Source organism: Pseudophryne corroboree, chromosome 11 (genome assembly GCF_028390025.1).
Source record: "Pseudophryne corroboree isolate aPseCor3 chromosome 11, aPseCor3.hap2, whole genome shotgun sequence".
Taxonomy (NCBI): Eukaryota; Metazoa; Chordata; class Amphibia; order Anura; family Myobatrachidae; genus Pseudophryne; species Pseudophryne corroboree.
The window spans coordinates 65386559-65406861 of NC_086454.1; the positions used below are offsets into that span (position 1 = coordinate 65386559).

General features: G+C 45.7%; 1 protein-coding gene across 11 annotated transcripts in view; it reads right to left on the reverse strand.

Annotated features, from left to right (window-relative positions):
* Window positions 1-20303, reverse strand: part of PPP6R3 (protein phosphatase 6 regulatory subunit 3) — a 318072-nt gene that overhangs the window by 210313 nt on the left and 87456 nt on the right. For all 11 annotated transcript variants that reach the window (XM_063944360.1, XM_063944362.1, XM_063944364.1 and 8 more), the window contains one exon: window positions 16875-17061. In XM_063944360.1, coding sequence (XP_063800430.1) covers window positions 16875-17061 — 187 coding nt within the window. The remainder of the gene's footprint in view (window positions 1-16874; window positions 17062-20303) is intronic.

A 20303-nucleotide genomic window follows, 5' to 3' on the forward strand; every position in this document is an offset into this window, starting at 1 on the left:
TGCAGTGTGTGGGAGCAATGGCGTGCAGCGTTACCTCATAGAAGATCTGAAGTCTTCTGTCGCCTTTGAAGTCTTCTTTCTTCTTATACTCACCCGGCTTCTATCTTCCGGCTCTGCGAGGAGGACGGCGGCGCGGCTCCGGGACGAACGGCGAGGGTAAGGCCTGCGTTCCGACTCCCTCTGGAGCTAATGGTGTCCAGTAGCCTAAGAAGCAGAGCCTAACATTTAAGTAGTTCTGCTTCGCTCTCCTCAGTCCCACGATGCAGGGAGCCTGTTGCCAGCAGTGATCCCCGAAAATAAAAAAACCCTAACAAAATTCTTTTTTTCAGAGAAACTCAGGAGAGCTCCCCTGTAATGCACCCAATCTACTCTGGGCACAGGATCTAACTGAGGTCTGGAGGAGGGGCATAGAGGGAGGAGCCAGTGCACACCCATTCTAAAGTTCTTTATAGTGCCCATGTCTCCTGCGGAGCCCATCTATACCCCATGGTCCTTACGGAGTCCCCAGCATCCTCTAGGACGTAAGAGAAAATTAGTTTTGAGAGACGCGTACTAACAAGGCCAGGATAGGGACAAATGGGAGTCTCCACCTTAGGTGGATGCCCCTACAACAACATGTTCGGCTGTCCTCAATTTCTCTTGGAGCTTCCGAACCATCTTAGCATCAGCCTGGGTTAACTGGCTGGAAGAGTTTTCAGAACAGCTTCAATCTGAAAAATCAAGTCAGCTGCCCAAATTTTAGAAGCATTTGAGCATCTAGAAGATGCTGATCTTGAAACTAGACATTGGGGCCGCCACAACTGTTCAGACACCATGTAAACTCTAGCTTACTGCTTGGACAGCAGAGCAGGCATTCAAGAGGACCTCAGTTGCTTCCATGTAAGGTAACTTAAAGTATGATGTTGTCTGCGCTAACTCCTTTACGGAAAAAAGAAAGACAGATAGAAAAGAAAATCAGGGGAAAAAGGAGGGAGAATTTAAGACAAAAGTGACAAACAAAAATGGTGCAGCCGTAGATTAAACCAGTACCCTCACTGGTTGGGGTTAATTACATACAAAATTCTTGGCGCAACATTTGAAGACAGAGACTGATGTCAGACTGAATATAACATTTAATAATCTCAAATTAAAAAATAAGATTTTACTTACCGATAAATCTATTTCTCGGAGTCCGTAGTGGATGCTGGGGTTCCTGAAAGGACCATGGGGAATAGCGGCTCCGCAGGAGACAGGGCACAAAAAGTAAAGCTTTTCCGATCAGGTGGTGTGCACTGGCTCCTCCCCCTATGACCCTCCTCCAGACTCCAGTTAGGTACTGTGCCCGGACGAGCGTACACAATAAGGGAGGATTTTGAATCCCGGGTAAGACTCATACCAGCCACACCAATCACACCGTACAACTTGTGATCTAAACCCAGTTAACAGTATGATAACAGCGGAGCCTCTGAAAGATGGCTTCCTTTAACAATAACCCGAATTAGTTAACAATAACTATGTACAACTTATGCAGATAATCCGCACTTGGGATGGGCGCCCAGCATCCACTACGGACTCCGAGAAATAGATTTATCGGTAAGTAAAATCTTATTTTCTCTATCGTCCTAGTGGATGCTGGGGTTCCTGAAAGGACCATGGGGATTATACCAAAGCTCCCAAACGGGCGGGAGAGTGCGGATGACTCTGCAGCACCGAATGAGAGAACTCCAGGTCCTCCTTAGCCAGAGTATCAAATTTGTAAAATTTTACAAACGTGTTCTCCCCTGACCACGTAGCTGCTCGGCAAAGTTGTAATGCCGAGACCCCTCGGGCAGCCGCCCAAGATGAGCCCACCTTCCTTGTGGAGTGGGCCTTTACAGATTTAGGCTGTGGCAAGCCTGCCACAGAATGTGCAAGTTGGATTGTGCTACAGATCCAACGAGCAATCGTCTGCTTAGACGCAGGAGCACCCATCTTGTTGGGTGCATACAATATAAACAACGAGTCAGATCTTCTGACTCCAGCTGTCCTTGCAATATATATTTTTAATGCTCTGACAACGTCCAGTAACTTGGAGTCCTCCAAGTCACTTGTAGCCGCAGGCACTACAATAGGCTGGTTCAGATGAAATGCTGACACCACCTTAGGGAGAAAATGCGGACGAGTCCGCAGTTCTGCCCTGTCCGAATGGAAAATCAGATATGGGCTTTTGTAAGATAAAGCTGCCAATTCTGACACTCTCCTGGCAGAAGCCAGGGCTAGAAGCATGGTCACTTTCCATGTGAGATATTTCAAATCCACCTTTTTTAGTGGTTCAAACCAATGAGATTTTAGGAAGTCCAAAACCACATTGAGATCCCACGGTGCCACTGGAGGCACCACAGGAGGCTGTATATGCAGCACTCCCTTAACAAAGGTCTGGACTTCAGGGACTGAAGCCAATTCTTTTTGAAAGAAAATCGACAGGGCCGAAATTTGAACCTTAATAGATCCCAATTTGAGACCCATTGACAATCCTGATTGCAGGAAATGTAGGAATCGACCCAGTTGAAATTCCTCCGTCGGAGCACTCCGATCTTCGCACCACGCAACATATTTTCGCCAAATTCGGTGATAATGTTGCACGGTTACTTCCTTCCTTGCTTTAATCAAAGTAGGAATGACTTCTTCCGGCATGCCTCTTTCCTTTAGGATCCGGCGTTCAACCGCCATGCCGTCAAACGCAGCCGCGGTAAGTCTTGAAACAGACAGGGACCCTGCTGAAGCAAGTCCCTCCTTAGAGGTAGAGGCCACGGATCTTCCGTGATCATCTCTTGAAGTTCCGGGTACCAAGTCCTCCTTGGCCAATCCGGAACCACTAGTATCGTTCTTACGCCTCTTTGCCGTATAATTCTCAATACTTTTGGTATGAGAGGCAGAGGAGGAAACACATACACCGACTGGTACACCCAAGGCGTTACCAGCGCGTCCACAGCTATTGCCTGCGGATCTCTTGACCTGGCGCAATACCTGTCCAGTTTTTTGTTGAGGCGAGACGCCATCATGTCCACCATTGGTCTTTCCCAACGGGTTACCAGCATGTGGAAGACTTCTGGATGAAGTCCCCACTCTCCCGGGTGAAGATCGTGTCTGCTGAGGAAGTCTGCTTCCCAGTTGTCCACTCCCGGGATGAACACTGCTGACAGTGCTATCACATGATTCTCTGCCCAGCGAAGAATCCTTGCAGCTTCTGCCATTGCCCTCCTGCTTCTTGTGCCGCCCTGTCTGTTCACATGGGCGACTGCCGTGATGTTGTCCGACTGGATCAATACCGGTTTTCCCTGAAGCAGAGGTTCTGCCTGGTTTAGAGCATTGTATATTGCTCTTAGTTCCAGAATGTTTATGTGAAGAGACGTTTCCAGGCTCGTCCATACTCCCTGGAAGTTTCTTCCTTGTGTGACTGCTCCCCAGCCTCTCAGGCTGGCGTCCGTGGTCACCAGGATCCAATCCTGTATGCCGAATCTGCGGCCCTCCAATAGATGAGCACTCTGCAACCACCACAGAAGAGACACCCTTGTCCTTGGAGACAGGGTTATCCGTAGGTGCATCTGAAGATGCGACCCTGACCATTTGTCCAACAGATCCCTTTGGAAAATTCTTGCGTGGAATCTGCCGAATGGAATCGCTTCGTAAGAAGCCACCATTTTTCCCAGGACTCTTGTGCATTGATGTACAGACACCTTTCCTGGTTTTAGGAGGTTCCTGACAAGCTCGGATAACTCCTTGGCTTTTTCCTCCGGGAGAAAAACCTTTTTCTGAACCGTGTCCAGAATCATCCCTAGGAACAGCAGACGAGTTGTCGGCATTAACTGGGATTTTGGAATATTCAGAATCCACCCGTGCTGTTTTAGCACTTCTTGAGACAGTGCTAATCCCATCTCTAGCTGTTCTCTGGACCTCGCCCTTATTAGGAGATCGTCCAAGTATGGGATAATTAATACGCCTTTTCTTCGAAGAAGAATCATCATCTCGGCCATTACCTTTGTAAAGATCCGAGGTGCCGTGGACAATCCGAACGGCAGCGTCTGAAACTGATAGTGACAGTTTTGTACAACGAACCTGAGGTACCCCTGGTGTGAGGGGTAAATTGGAACGTGGAGATACGCATCCTTGATGTCCAAGGATACCATAAAGTCCCCCTCTTCCAGGTTCGCTATCACTGCTCTGAGTGACTCCATTTTGAACTTGAACTTCTTTATGTACAGGTTCAAGGACTTCAGATTTAGAATAGGCCTTACCGAGCCATCCGGCTTCGGTACCACAAAAAGAGTGGAATAATACCCCATCCCTTGTTGCAGAAGAGGTACCTTGACTATCACCTGCTGAGAGTACAGCTTGTGAATGGCTTCCAACACCGTCTCCCTTTCGGAGGGGGACGTTGGTAAAGCAGACCTCAGGAAACGGCGAGGTGGATCTGTCTCTAATTCCAACCTGTATCCCTGAGATATTATCTGCAGGATCCAGGGATCTACTTGCGAGTGAGCCCACTGCGCGCTGTAATTTTTGAGACGACCGCCCACCGTCCCCGAGTCCGCTTGAGAAGCCCCAGCGTCATGCTGAGGCTTTTGTAGAAGCCGGGGAGGGCTTCTGATCCTGGGAAGGAGCTGCGTGTTGCTGTCTCTTCCCTCGACCTTTGCCTCGTGGCAAATATGAATAGCCCTTTGCTCTCTTATTTTTAAAGGAACGAAAGGGCTGCGGTTGAAAAGTCGGTGCCTTTTTCTGTTGGGGAGTGACTTGAGGTAGAAAGGTGGATTTCCCGGCTGTAGCCGTGGCCACCAAATCTGATAGACCGACTCCAAATAACTCCTCCCCCTTATACGGCAAAACTTCCATATGCCGTTTTGAATCCGCATCGCCTGTCCACTGTCGCGTCCATAAAGCTCTTCTGGCCGAAATGGACATAGCACTTACCCGTGATGCCAGTGTGCATATATCCCTCTGTGCATCACGCATATAAAGAAATGCATCCTTTATTTGTTCTAACGACAGTAAAATATTGTCCCTGTCCAGGGTATCAATATTTTCAATCAGGGATTCTGACCAAACTACCCCCGCACTGCCCATCCAGGCAGTTGCTACAGCTGGTCGTAGTATAACACCTGCATGTGTGTATATACTTTTTTGGATATTTTCCATCCTCCTATCTGATGGATCTTTAAGTGCGGCCGTCTCAGGAGAGGGTAACGCCACTTGTTTAGATAAGCGTGTTAGCGCCTTGTCCACCCTAGGAGGTGTTTCCCAGCGCTCCCTAACCTCTGGCGGGAAAGGGTATAATGCCAATAATTTCTTTGAAATTATCAGCTTTTTATCAGGGGCAACCCACGCTTCATTACACACGTCATTTAGTTCTTCTGATTCAGGAAAAACTATAGGTAGTTTTTTCATACCCCACATAATACCCTGTTTAGTGGTACCTGTAGTATCAGCTAAATGTAACGCCTCCTTCATTGCCAAAATCATATAACGTGTGGCCCTACTGGAAAATACGGTTGATTCGTCACCGTCACCACTGGAGTCATCGCCTGTGTCTGGGTCTGTGTCGACCGACTGAGGCAAAGGGCGTTTCACAGCCCCTGACGGTGTTTGAGTCGCCTGGACAGGCACTAATTGATTGTCCGGCCGTCTCATGTCGTCAAACGACTGCTTTAGCGTGTTGACACTATCCCGTAGTTCCATAAATAAAGGCATCCATTCTGGTGTCGACCCCCTAGGAGGTGACATCCCCATATTTGGCAATTGCTCCGCCTCCACACCAATATCGTCCTCATACATGTCGACACACACGTACCGACACACAGCAGACACACAGGGAATGCTCCTAATGAAGACAGGACCCACTAGCCCTTTGGGGAGACAGAGGGAGAGTTTGCCAGCACACACCAAAAGCGCTATATATATATCAGGGATAGCCTTATAATAAGTGCTCCCCTATAGCTGCTTTGTTATATAAAAATATCGCCATAAATTTGCCCCCCCTCTCTGTTTTACCCTGTTTCTGTAGTGCAGTGCAGGGGAGAGACCTGGGAGCCGTCCTGACCAGCGGAGCTGTGAGAGGAAATGGCGCCGTGTGCTGAGGAGATAGGCCCCGCCCCTTTTCCGGCGGGCTCGTCTCCCGCTATTTTGAGAAATCAGGCAGGGGTTAAATATCTCCATATAGCCTCTAGGGCTATATGTGAGGTATTTTTAGCCTTTATAGGTACTCATTTTGCCTCCCAGGGCGCCCCCCTCCCAGCGCCCTGCACCCTCAGTGACTGCCGTGTGAAGTGTGCTGAGAGGAAAATGGCGCACAGCTGCAGTGCTGTGCGCTACCTTTAGAAGACTGCAGGAGTCTTCAGCCGCCGATTCTGGACCTCTTCTGTCTTCAGCATCTGCAAGGGGGCCGGCGGCGCGGCTCCGGTGACCATCCAGGCTGTACCTGTGATCGTCCCTCTGGAGCTTGATGTCCAGTAGCCAAGAAGCCAATCCATCCTGCACGCAGGTGAGTTGACTCCTTCTCCCCTCAGTCCCTCGCTGCAGTGATCCTGTTGCCAGCAGGAATCACTGTAACATAAAAAACCTAGCTAAACTTTCTCTAAGCAGCTCTTTAGGAGAGCCACCTAGATTGCACCCTTCTCGGCCGGGCACAAAAATCTAACTGGAGTCTGGAGGAGGGTCATAGGGGGAGGAGCCAGTGCACACCACCTGATCGGAAAAGCTTTACTTTTTGTGCCCTGTCTCCTGCGGAGCCGCTATTCCCCATGGTCCTTTCAGGAACCCCAGCATCCACTAGGACGATAGAGAAAATAGCTTATTGAGCATAAAGTTAAAAATGATTAGTTCATTCAATGGGTATAGTCAATATAGAACACTCTGTAATGAACCAATTTTAAATTAAAATAAAATAAAAAGTCAATGCCTCAACGGCAAAAAATGTCCTGAGACCTGGTATCCTTAGCCAAATAGGCTTGTGATGTATCTCATTAAACCAGTCTATATCAATATTTCAACGGTGCAGCCTCTTGTCTTTCTACACTTTGCTGTGCAAATGATTTAATCCACACTGGGAACCTTTCCGCAACATGCAGTCATTAAGGTAACTTTATGGGGGTAAGTCCACTACTTTCTGGTGACACTTTAGCCGATTACAGCGCTCATGTACCTCTCGCTGGTAGTGTGGTGGATCCCCGTCTCTGCCGTCCTCCTCTGCTAATGTCAGCCGCCTCCCAGAGCCGCGGTGATCTGTCGCTCTACACAGCTTGCAGTCTGTGGAACGCACCGCTCTGGCTTCCGGTTTTGCGGTCTCCGGCTTCTGGTGACGTTAGCCGGCGTATGTGTGTGGTCCGTAGAAGATTTGGGCTCGTCCTTGCTGTAGAACAGTGGTGCAGCTTCCAACGCGTTTCCCCCCTTAGGGGCTTCGTCAGGGATAGCTGCTTCCAAAACGTAATCCTCTTTTAAAGGTTACATGGATCCCTTAATTGATCCTTAATTGCATAATTGCTTCTTAACTCTTGCATAGCATAAAAAATAAGAATTTACTCACCGGTAATTCTATTTCTCGTAGTCCGTAGTGGATGCTGGGAACTCCGTAAGGACCATGGGGAATAGCGGGCTCCGAAGGAGGCTGGGGGAATAGCGGGCTCCGAAGGAGGCTGGGCACTCTAGAAAGATCTTAGACTACCTGGTGTGCACTGGCTCCTCCCACTATGACCCTCCTCCAAGCCTCAGTTAGGTACTGTGCCCGGACGAGCGTACACAATAAGGAAGGATTTTGAATCCCGGGTAAGACTCATACCAGCCACACCAATCACACCGTACAACTCGTGATATGAAACACAGTTAACAGTATGAAACAATAGAGCCTCTCAACAGATGGCTCAACAATAACCCGATTTAGTTAACAATAACTATGTACAAGTAATGCAGATAAACCGCACTTGGGATGGGCGCCCAGCATCCACTACGGACTACGAGAAATAGAATTACCGGTGAGTAAATTCTTATTTTCTCTAACGTCCTAGTGGATGCTGGGAACTCCGTAAGGACCATGGGGATTATACCAAAGCTCCCAAACGGGCGGGAGAGTGCGGATGACTCTGCAGCACCGAATGAGAGAACTCCAGGTCCTCCTCAGCCAGGGTATCAAATTTGTAGAAGTTTGCAAACCAAGTAGCTGCTCGGCAAAGTTGTAAAGCCGAGACCCCTCGGGCAGCCGCCCAAGATGAGCCCACCTTCCTTGTGGAATGGGCATTGACAGATTTTGGCTGTGGCAGGCCTGCCACAGTATGTGCAAGCTGAATTGTACTACAAATCCAACGAGCAATAGTCTGCTTAGAAGCAGGAGCACCCAGCTTGTTGGGTGCATATAGGATAAACAGCGAGTCAGATTTTCTGACTCCAGCCGTCCTGGAAACATATATTTTCAGGGCCCTGACAACGTCTAGCAACTTGGAGTCCTCCAAATCCTTAGTAGCCGCAGGCACCAAATAGGCTGGTTCAGGTGAAACGCTGACACCACCTTAGGGAGAAACTGGGGACGAGTCCTCAATTCTGCCCTATCCATATGGAAAATCAAATAAGGGCTTTTACAAGACAAAGCCGCCAATTCTGATACTCGCCTGGCAGAAGCCAAGGCCAATAACATAACCACCTTCCATGTGAGATATTTCAGATCCACGGTTTTTAGTGGTTCAAACCAATGTGATTTTAAGAAAACTCAACACCACGTTGAGATCCCAAGGTGCCACAGGAGGCACAAACGGGGGCTGACTATGCAGCACTCCTTTTATAAATGTCTGAACTTCAGGTACTGAAGCGAGTTCTTTTTTGAAAGAAAATCGACAGAGCCGAGATCTGTACCTTAATGGAACCCAATTTAAGGCCCATAGTCACTCCTGCTTGCAGGAAATGCAGAAATCGACCTAGTTGAAATTCCTCTGTTGGGGCCCTTTCGGCCTCACACCATGCAACATATTTTCGCCATATGCGGTGATAATGAGTTGCTGTAACCTCTTTCCTGGCTTTAGTAAGCGTAGGAATTACTTCCTCCGGAATGCCCTTTTCCTTCAGGATCCGGCGTTCAACCGCCATGCCGTCAAACGCAGCCGCGGTAAGTCTTGGAACAGACAGGGCCCCTGCTGCCGCAGGTCCTGACTGAGTGGCAGAGGCCATGGGTCCTCTGATATAAATTCTTGAAGTTCTGGGTACCAAGCTCTTCTTGGCCATCCACGAGTATTGTTCTTACTCCTCGCCTTCTTATTATTCTCAGTACCTTTGGTATGAGAGGCAGAGGGGAGAACACCTAAACCGACTGGTACACCCACGGTGTTACCAGAGCGTCCATAGCTATCGCCTGAGGGTCCCTTGACCTGGAGCAATATCTTTTATAGCTTTTTGTTAAGGCGGGACGCCATCATGTCCACCTGTGGCCTTTCCCAATGGTGTACAATCCTATTGGAAGACTTCTGGAGGAAGTCCCCATTCTCCCGGGTGGAGGTCGTGTCTGTTGAGACGATCTGCTTCCCAGTTGTCCACTCCGGGAATGAACACTGCTGACAGTGCTAACACATGATTTTCCGCCTATCGGAGAATCCTTGTGGCTTCTGCCATCGCCATCCTGCTTTTTGTGCCGCCCTGTTGATTACATGGGCGACTGCCGTGATGTTGTCTGATTGGATCAGTACCGGCTGGTTTTGAAGCAGAGGCCTTGCTGGCCTCAGGGCATTGTAAATGGCCCTCAGATCCAGAATATTTATGTGTAGGGAAATAACCTGACTTGACCAAAGTCCCTGGAAGTTTCTTCCCTATGTGACTGCCCCCCAGCCTCAAAGGCTGGAATCCATGGTCACTAGGACCTAGTCCTGTATGCCGAACCTGCGGCCCTCTTGAAGATGGGCACTCTGCAGCCACCACAGTAGAGATACCCTGGTCCTTGAAGACAGGGTTATCAGCCTATGCATCGGAAGATGCGATCCGGACCACTTGTCCAACAGGTCCCTCTGAAAAGTTCTTGTATGGAACCTGCCTAATGGGATTGCTTCGTAAGAAGCTACCATTTTTCCCAGGACTCGCGTGCAATGATGCACCGCTACCTATTTTGGTTTCAGGAGGTCTCTGACTAGAGATGACAACTCCTTGGCTTTCTCCTCCGGGAGAAACACTATTTCTGGTTTATGTCCAGAACCATCCCCAGGAACAGTAGACGTGTCATAGGAACCAGCTGTGACTTTGGACTGTTTAGAATCCACCTATGCTGTTGTAGCACTTTCCAAAATAGTGCTACCCCGACTACCAACTGCTCCTTGGACCTCGCCCTTATAACGAGATTGTCCAAATACGGGATAATTACAACTCCCTTTTTTTTTTTTTTTTTTTTTAAGGAGTATCATCATTTCGGCCATTACCTTGATAAAACACCCTCGGTGCCATGTACAGTCCAAACGGCAGTGTCTGGACTTGGTAATGGTAATCCTGTACCACAAATCTGAGGTACTCCTGGCGAGGATGGTAAATGGGGACATGCAGGTAAGCATCCTTGATGTCCCGGGATACCATGTAATCCCCCTCGTCCAGGCTTGCAATAACCGCCCTGAGCGATTCCATCTTGAACTTGAATTTTTTTATGTTCAAGGATTTTAATATAAAATGGGTCACACCGAACCATGCGGTTTCGGTACCCCAACCCGTGTGGAATAGTAACCCCGTCCTTGTTGAAGTAGGGGCACCTTGAGTATTACCTGCTGGGAATACCGCTTATTAATTGCCTCTAGCACAGCCTCCCTGCCTGAGGGAGTTGTCAGCAAGGCATATTTTAGGAAACGGCTGGGGGGAGACATCTCTAATTCCAGCTTGTACCCCTGAAATACTACTTGGAAGAAACAGGGATCCACCTGTGAGCGAGCCCACTAATTGCTGAAATTTTTGAGGCGGCCCCCCACCGTACCTGGCTACACCTGTGGAGCACCCGCGTCATGGTGTGTACTCACAGGAGGCGGGGGAAGAATCTTGATTCTGGGAACAGGCTGACTGGTGCAGCTTTTTCCCTCTACCCTTGTCTCTGTACAGAAAGGAAGCGCCATTTGACCCGCTTGCTTTTCTGAAGCCGAAAGGACTGTACCTTTTTCTGTGAGGAAACCTGAGGTAAAATTATTTCTTCCCAGCAGTTGCTGTGGATACGAGGTCCCAGAGACCATCCCCAAATAATTCCTCACCCTTATAAGGCTCTCTATGCGCTTTTTAAGTCAGCATCACCTGTCCAGTGACAGGTCTCTAATACCCTCCTGACAGAATGGACATTACATTTATTTTGGATGCCAGCCGGCAAAATATCCCTCTGTGCATCCCCCATATATAAGACAACGTCTTTAATATGTTTTTATGTTTGCCAACTATTATCCCTGTTTGACAGGGTCACCAACCACGCTGCAGCAGCACTATCTGCAGGTCTCAGTCTAGTACCTGAGTGTGTAAATACAGACTTCAGGATAGCCTCCTGTTTTTTATCAACAGGTACCTATTAAAGTGGCCGTATCCTAAGACGGCAGTGCCACCTTTTTTGACAAACGTGTGAGCGCCTTATCCACCCTAGGGGATATCTCCCAGCGTAACTTATCCTCCTGGCGGGAAAGGGTACGCCATCAGTAACTTTTTATAAATTACCAGTTTCTTAACGGGGGAACCCACGGTTTTCACACACTTCATTTATTCATCTGATGGGGGAACAAAACACTGCCTGTTTTTTCTCCCCAAACCTAAAACCCATTTATAGAGGTTAGTCAGAAATGTATAACACATTTTTTATTGCCGGGATCAAGTCACGGATTGGATTGTGTATATGTCTCCACCTTGTCGACACTGGAGTCAGACTCCGTGTCGACATCTGTGTCTGCCATCTGAGAGAGCGGGCGTTTTTGAGCCCCTGATGGCCTTTGAGACGCCTGGGCAGGCGCGGGCTGCGAAGCCGGCTGTCCCACAGCTGTTACGTCATCCACCCTTTTATGTAAGGAGTTGACACTGTCGGTTAATACCTTTTACCTCTCTATCCACTCTGGTGTCGGCCCCACAGGGGGCGCCATCACATATATCGGCCTCTGTTCCGTCACCATATAAGCCTCCTCATTCAACATGTCGACACAGCCGTACCGACACACCGCAGACACACAGGGAATGCTCTAAACGAGGACAGGACCCACAAAAGCCCTTTGGGGGGACAGAGTGAGAGTATGCCAGCACACACCAGAGCGCTATATACTGCAGGGACTAACTGAGTTATGTCCCCTATAGCTTTATATCTATATATATATATAATGTATACTGCGCCTAAATTTAGTGCCCCCTCTCTCTTTTTTTAACCCTTGTAGACTGCAGGGGAGAGCCAGGGAGCTTCCCTCCAACGGAGCTGTGAGGGAAAATGGCGCCAGTGTGCTGAGGAGATAGGCTCCGCCCCTTTTTCGCGGCCTATTCTCCCGTTTTTTATGGACTTCTGGCAGGGGTATTTACCTCATATATAGCCCCTGGGGCTATATATTGAGGTATTTTTGCCAGCCAAGGTGTTTTTATTGCTGCCTCAGAGCGCCCCCCCCCAGCGCTCTGCACCCTCAGTGACCGGAGTGTGAAGTGTGTATGAGGAGCAATGGCGCACAGCTGCAGTGCTGTGCGCTACCTTGGTGAAGACTGAGTCTTCATGCCGCCGATTTTCCGGACCATATTCTTGCTTCTGGCTCTGTAAGGGGGACGGCGGCGCGGCTCCGGGACCGAACATCAAGGCTGGGCCTGCGGTCGATCCCTCTGGAGCTAATGGTGTCCAGTAGCCTAAGAAGCCCAATCCGGCTGCAAGCAGGCGAGTTCGCTTCTTCTCCCCTTAGTCCCTCGCTGCAGTGAGCCTGTTGCCAGCAGGTCTCACTGAAAAGAACAAATTCTAAGACTATAACTTTCTAAGAGCTCAGGAGAGCCCCTAGTGTGCATCCAACCTTGGCCGGGCACGAAATCTAACTGAGGCTTGGAGGAGGGTCATAGTGGGAGGAGCCAGTGCACACCAGGTAGTCTAAGATCTTTCTAGAGTGCCCAGCCTCCTTCGGAGCCCGCTATTCCCCCAGCCTCCTTCGGAGCCCGCTATTCCCCATGGTCCTTACGGAGTTCCCAGCATCCACTAGGACGTTAGAGAAAAAGCTTTCACATATGCAGAAAAATTCATTCAGTCTGACATGAAATAGAAGAAAGGAAGAAGGAAGGTTAAAAAAGGGGGAAAGATGTGCACATATACATATGCACATCTGGACACAAGAAAAAATGGGGGTACAACATTGTAACTGTTTCTTGTACTTTTTTAATTTATTATAAAAAGGCAGCCAAGTCAAAATCTATATTGAGACCCTTGGGGGTGATTGTATCAATTTGATAAATCCACTTTGCTTCCTCCTTAGATATTTCCGTTATTTTGTCGCCACCTCTCCAGTTGTTTCTAATCTTTTTTATCCCTATAAAATTCAATCCTGCAGCGTTGCTATTATGATGGGTCTTGAAATGTACTGGGACACTGTGTGTTTCTACATTATTTTTTATATTGCGTATATGTTCTGCAATTCGGCTTTTTAGAGGTCTAATGGTCCTGCCTACATATTGTTGCCCACAAGGGCATTCTAGTAGGTAGATAACCCCCTTTGTATCGCACGTAATTTCATCTTCTACTTTAAATTCCCTTCCATTGGTGTTTGAGGAGAAGGTTTGGATAACTTTAGTACTTGTCTTTTTTGAATTTTTACAATTCTGGCATCTCAAACAATGGTGAAATCCCTTTTTTCTTCTTCCCTTGCTCATCCAAGTTTGTGTTTTCTCTGTTATTGCATCAGGTGGTAGAGTGCTTTTTACTAGTGAAGATCTAATGTTCTTAGCTCTACGGTATATCATCCGTGGTTTCTTAGGGAGAACATCAAGCTATGGAAAAGATTCATAGATGATGTTATATTCATTTGGTCAGGAACCCAAGAAGAACTGGATAATTTCATCATTCATATGAATCTTAATGAATTAAATCTTCATTTCACCGCCAATTGCAGTAAGGAAAAAGCAATATTTCTGGATTTGGAAATGTATGTGGAAAACAGCACATTGGAAACTAGAACGCACATTAAAGAAGTGGACTGCAATACCTACATTGAGAAAACCAGCGCTCATCATCCAAACTGGCTCCGCAATATTCCAAAGGGCCAGTTTAAGAGACTTAAAAGGAACTGCTCAAAAAAAGAAGATTTTAAAAAACAGGCTGACGAAATGACGAAGAGATTCATGGAAAAAGGATACGATGAAGTAGAAATAAAATCTAATTATGAGGAAGTACTAAATGCTGATAGAAAAACGTTATTGGCTCCAAAAAAGAAGGAAGACACAATGGAGAATGAAGTGGCGTTTATTACCCAATACAGTTCTCAATCACACAACTTGGAAAGAATCTTGCACAAATACTGGACGATTTTATTAAAAGATGAAAAATTAAGCAGAGTACTCCCTAAGAAACCACGGATGATATACCGTAGAGCTAAGAACATTAGATCTTCACTAGTAAAAAGCACTCTACCACCTGATGCAATAACAGAGAAAACACAAACTTGGATGAGCAAGGGAAGAAGAAAAAAGGGATTTCACCATTGTTTGAGATGCCAGAATTGTAAAAATTCAAAAAAGACAAGTACTAAAGTTATCCAAACCTTCTCCTCAAACACCAATGGAAGGGAATTTAAAGTAGAAGATGAAATTACGTGCGATACAAAGGGGGTTATCTACCTACTAGAATGCCCTTGTGGGCAACAATATGTAGGCAGGACCATTAGACCTCTAAAAAGCCGAATTGCAGAACATATACGCAATATAAAAAATAATGTAGAAACACACAGTGTCCCAGTACATTTCAAGACCCATCATAATAGCAACGCTGCAGGATTGAATTTTATAGGGATAAAAAAGATTAGAAACAACTGGAGAGGTGGCGACAAAATAACGGAAATATCTAAGGAGGAAGCAAAGTGGATTTATCAAATTGATACAATCACCCCCAAGGGTCTCAATATAGATTTTGACTTGGCTGCCTTTTTATAATAAATTAAAAAAGTACAAGAAACAGTTACAATGTTGTACCCCCATTTTTTCTTGTGTCCAGATGTGCATATGTATATGTGCACATCTTTCCCCCTTTTTTAACCTTCCTTCTTCCTTTCTTCTATTTCATGTCAGACTGAATGAATTTTTCTGCATATGTGAAAGCTTTTTTTATGCTATGCAAGAGTTAAGAAGCAATTATGCAATTAAGGATCAATTAAGGGATCCATGTAACCTTTAAAAGAGGATTACGTTTTGGAAGCAGCTATCCCTGACGAAGCCCCTAAGGGGGGAAACGCGTTGGAAGCTGCACCACTGTTCTACAGCAAGGACGAGCCCAAATCTTCTACGGACCACACACATACGCCGGCTAACGTCACCAGAAGCCGGAGACCGCAAAACCGGAAGCCAGAGCGGTGCGTTCCACAGACTGCAAGCTGTGTAGAGCGACAGATCACCGCGGCTCTGGGAGGCGGCTGACATTAGCAGAGGAGGACGGCAGAGACGGGGATCCACCACACTACCAGCGAGAGGTACATGAGCGCTGTAATCGGCTAAAGTGTCACCAGAAAGTAGTGGACTTACCCCCATAAAGTTACCTTAATGACTGCATGTTGCGGAAAGGTTCCCAGTGTGGATTAAATCATTTGCACAGCAAAGTGTAGAAAGACAAGAGGCTGCACCGTTGAAATATTGATATAGACTGGTTTAATGAGATACATCACAAGCCTATTTGGCTAAGGATACCAGGTCTCAGGACATTTTTTGCCGTTGAGGCATTGACTTTTTATTTTATTTTAATTTAAAATTGGTTCATTACAGAGTGTTCTATATTGACTATACCCATTGAATGAACTAATCATTTTTAACTTTATGCTCAATAAGCTATTTTTTAATTTGAGATTATTAAATGTTATATTCAGTCTGACATCAGTCTCTGGCTTCCATGTAAGGGTAAATTCCTGTTAGGTCCTGAATTGAACAAGATAATCAGTCTGGTTACAGGCAAAAAAGTACTCTTTCCTCACTGTTAATGCTCAAGCCTAGAGATCAGCTATGACAACCATGCACTCCTCTCATAGGCTATTACATTACCCCTAAGTGAGTATACTGGTGCAAGGAAATGGGAGGAATCTCAAGGCTGAATAAAGAAAACAGCAGGGTCTCCAGTAATTTGTGGGAGTATATGTTCAAACAGAGGAGGGAAGACTGCTGTGAAACTTGCGGGGGTGTTTTGAGTTGGTGATCGAGGACCAATTCAAAATACTTTTGGGCAAAACCAGTGATTGTGGCTTCCAATCAGAAAATATGAGGACATATAGAAGCGAATCCTGTTCTCACCACATAACTGAACATAAGCCAAAACACAATTTACTTAATTTAATATTTTTTCTGAATTTCTCAATAAGAGATTCTTGGCCTAGGGCTGCATGACAAACTGATACATAGGGCACAGTGATTCGTAAAAAATTGGGAAAATTCCTAGTTCGCATTGAGAAATATAATTTTTTTTTTTTCAAATGTACTAAAATATTAAATCTAAAATTTTTGTTTTGCAAGAGTATATTAAACAATACAGCACAGGTAAGGTTCCAAGCAAATAGAGTGCAGTTTTTGAACTACAACAGCTTTGCAGACAAAGCCCCATGCTGTACATTAGTAGAAATATAGATAATCTGTGTAAGAAGTCTGTTTCTGCAAAAACCATTAATACAGTGCACATAAAAAGCAAAATAACTATTGGAACAAGAACATGCAAGCTCCTGGCCTGTAAGAGAAAATTATTAATGTACCTGTTCTGGTTTCCGGCTGATTAAAATGCTCAACACTTTGCTGAAGAAACTGGCAAGCAGTGGATTCAATGGTGAATCATTTAAAAGAAAGCCGTAAAGTCTTTTGAGTAAAGATTCATCTTCTCCTAGCCTGTCGTTTATCTGCGACACATCTGAAGTCAGTAACTCACAAGATAAATTGGGGTACCTGTGGTAAAATAAATCCACAAGACATTAAGGAGGGGGGAAATAAATATATGTTTAAAAAACAAACAAACATTAAAAATATATCACTACCTTTGTTTTCAAATAGACTAAAATGTTACAGTACAGCCATATGACATGTGACCTGGTTGGCGATATCAGAAGATGAGCAGTCTTAACACCAGAAAATAGGATTTTAATTACCTACCGGTAAATCCTTTTCTCATAGTCCGTAGAGGATGCTGGGGTCCATATTAGTATCATGGGATATAGACGGGTCCACCAGGAGCCATTGGCACTTGAAGAGTTTAACAGTGTGGGCTGGCTCCTCCCTGTATGCCCTGCCTACCAGACTCAGTCTAGTAACTGTGCCCGAGGAGACAACATACTTCGAGAGAAGGAAATACAGATAGTGGAGAGATTCATACCAGCTCACACAAGACAAATCCGGCCAACATGCCGGAAAACTCAGCAACAGCTGAAACAGTACTGAAACAGTAAAGAACGCAGAACTTACATAGGAACCAGGCAGTACTGAACCGAATAACCACTGCAGGATAAAGAAGCGCTGGGCAGGCGCCCATCATCCTCTACGGACTACGAGAAAAGGATTTACCAGTAGGTAATTAAAATCCTATTTTCACTTACGTCCTAGAGGATGCTGGGGTCCATATTCGTACCATGGGGATGTACCAAAGAGCGAGCAGGTTCCTGTAGAACTGATTGACCAAACTTGAGGTCAGAGGACAAAGTATTGAACTTGTAAAACTTAGCAAACGTGATCGCTCCAGACCAAGTAGCTGCTCTGCAAAGCTGTACAGCCGAGACACCACGGGCAGCAGCCCAGGAAGAACCCACCTTACGGAGAATCAGGGCTAGGAAGCACAATATGCACTTGGGTCAAAAACTGGTTAGATAATAGGGAGCAGCACGTTGTGGTTAATGGATCTTTTTCAACTCGGACTGAAGTGCTAAGTGGTGTGCCGCAAGGCTCAGTATTAGGACCGCTATTGTTCAATATTTTAATTAACGACCTAACAGAAGGTCTAGAGAGCATGGTGTCAATTTTTGCAGATGATACCAAATTGTGTAAAGTTATAAATGCGGAGGGGGATGCTGAGTCGCTTCAGAACGACTTAGTTAAATTAGAAGCTTGGGCAGCGAAATGGAGAATGAGCTTCAATACAGACAAGTGTAAGGTAATGCACTGTGGTAACAAGAACAAAAATAACACCTACCTACTAAATGGGGTAAAATTAGGGGATTCTGCACTGGAAAAGGACTAAGGTGTCCTCATAGATAGCAAACTGAGCAGTAGTACCCAAAGTAGGACTGCAGCAAAGAAGGCTAGTAAGATATTAGCATGCATAAAATGGGGAATTGATGCTAGGGACGAGAGTATTATACTCCCGTTATATAAATCACTTGTGAGGCCACACCTTGAATACTGTGTACAATTCTGGGCACCTTACTACAAAAAGGATATCCTGGAGCTAGAAAAGGTTCAAAGGCGGGCAACCAAACTAATTAAGGGTATGGAGACGCTGGAATACGAGGAAAGGCTTGCAAGACTAGGCATGTTTACACTGGAAGAGAGGAGATTAAGAGGGGACATGATCAACATTTACAAATATATAAGGGGACAATATACAGATCTTGCGCATGACCTGTTTTTGGTTAGATCAACACAGAGAACTCGTGGACACTTGCTCGGGTTTAGAGGAGATTCCGCACAATACGGCGTAAAGGCTTTTTTACGGTAAGGACGATACGTGTTTGGAATTCCCTGCCTGAGGGAGTTGTAATGTCCGACTCAGTCAACACCTTTAAGAATGGGTTAGATAAATTCCTAATGGATAAGGATATCCAGGGTTACGGGGCATAGTCACGCACTATGGTTATTATAAAAAAAGAGGGGTAAAACGTAACGGCAGTCAACTTCAGTCAAAATTTTATACAAAATAATCGTGCATAGGAGACCACAAATAGGTTGAACTCGATGGACAATTGTCTTTTTTCAAACCTTAGATACTATATTACTATGAGTAGAGTGGGCCTTAACAGATTTTGGACATGGCAATCCTGCCGTAGAATATGCATGCTGGATAGTGAATCTGATCCAGCGTGAAATCGACTGCTTTGAAGCAGGACACCCAATTTTCTTGAGATCATATAGGACAAACAGTCAGATTTTCTATGATGAGCCGTCCTCTTCACATAAATCTTCAAAGCCCTCACAATATCCAAGGCCTTTGAAGCAATTGAGGAGTCATTAGCCACTGGCACCACAATAGGTTGGTTGATATGAAAAGCGGACACAACCTTAGGAAGGAACTGTGGACGAGTCCTGAGTTCCGCTCTATCTTCATGGAAGACCAGATAGGGACTTTCAGTACAAAGCCCCCAATTCCGACACACGTCGAGCAGAAGCTAAGGCCAACAAAGTGACCGCCATCCACATGAGAAACTTGTTTTCAGCCTCCTGTAGAGGCTCAAACCAATCCGACTGCAGGAACTGTAACACCACATCAAGATCCCAGGGTGCCGTTGGCGCCACAAAGGGAGGCTGGATGTGCAGAACCCCTTTCAAAAACATTATATATTTAATGCCGGCCAGCAATACATAAAATACAATAAAATTTCACAATAAACCCCTAAAAAATAATCAATACTTATTATCTAAATGATTGATTTCATATATACATGTGGGTTAAACTATCCACACACTGTTCGATTCACTTCCCTTATTTGTTAAGCAACTCTGGCTTGTAATATCTCTCTAGTAAGACAGATATTATGTACGCAACATGTATCAAACTATGTAACTCTTATACTCCAATACATTGTTAATAAGTTTCTCAAATTCACAGTGGACCATGTACCTTTGTATCAATGTTATATAGTACTCATGTCCATATGTCCGTTAATATAATTAGTAGAACACGTGTTAGTAGCAATGAATTTAGCAGTCTTGCTATCAGCTCGTTAGTAGTATTAAAGCAGTTCATGCAAAGCTGATTGTAAATGACGGTCACTGTCCTGCAGTGATCTGTAATCAATTTGTATACCGTACTGATAGCAAGACTGCTCAATTCATTGCTACTAACACGTGTTCTACTAATTATATTAACGGACATATGGACATGAGTACTATATAACATTGATACAAAGGTACATGGTTCACTGTGAATTTGAGAAACTTATTAACAATGTATTTGAGTATAAGAGTTACATAGTTTGATACAT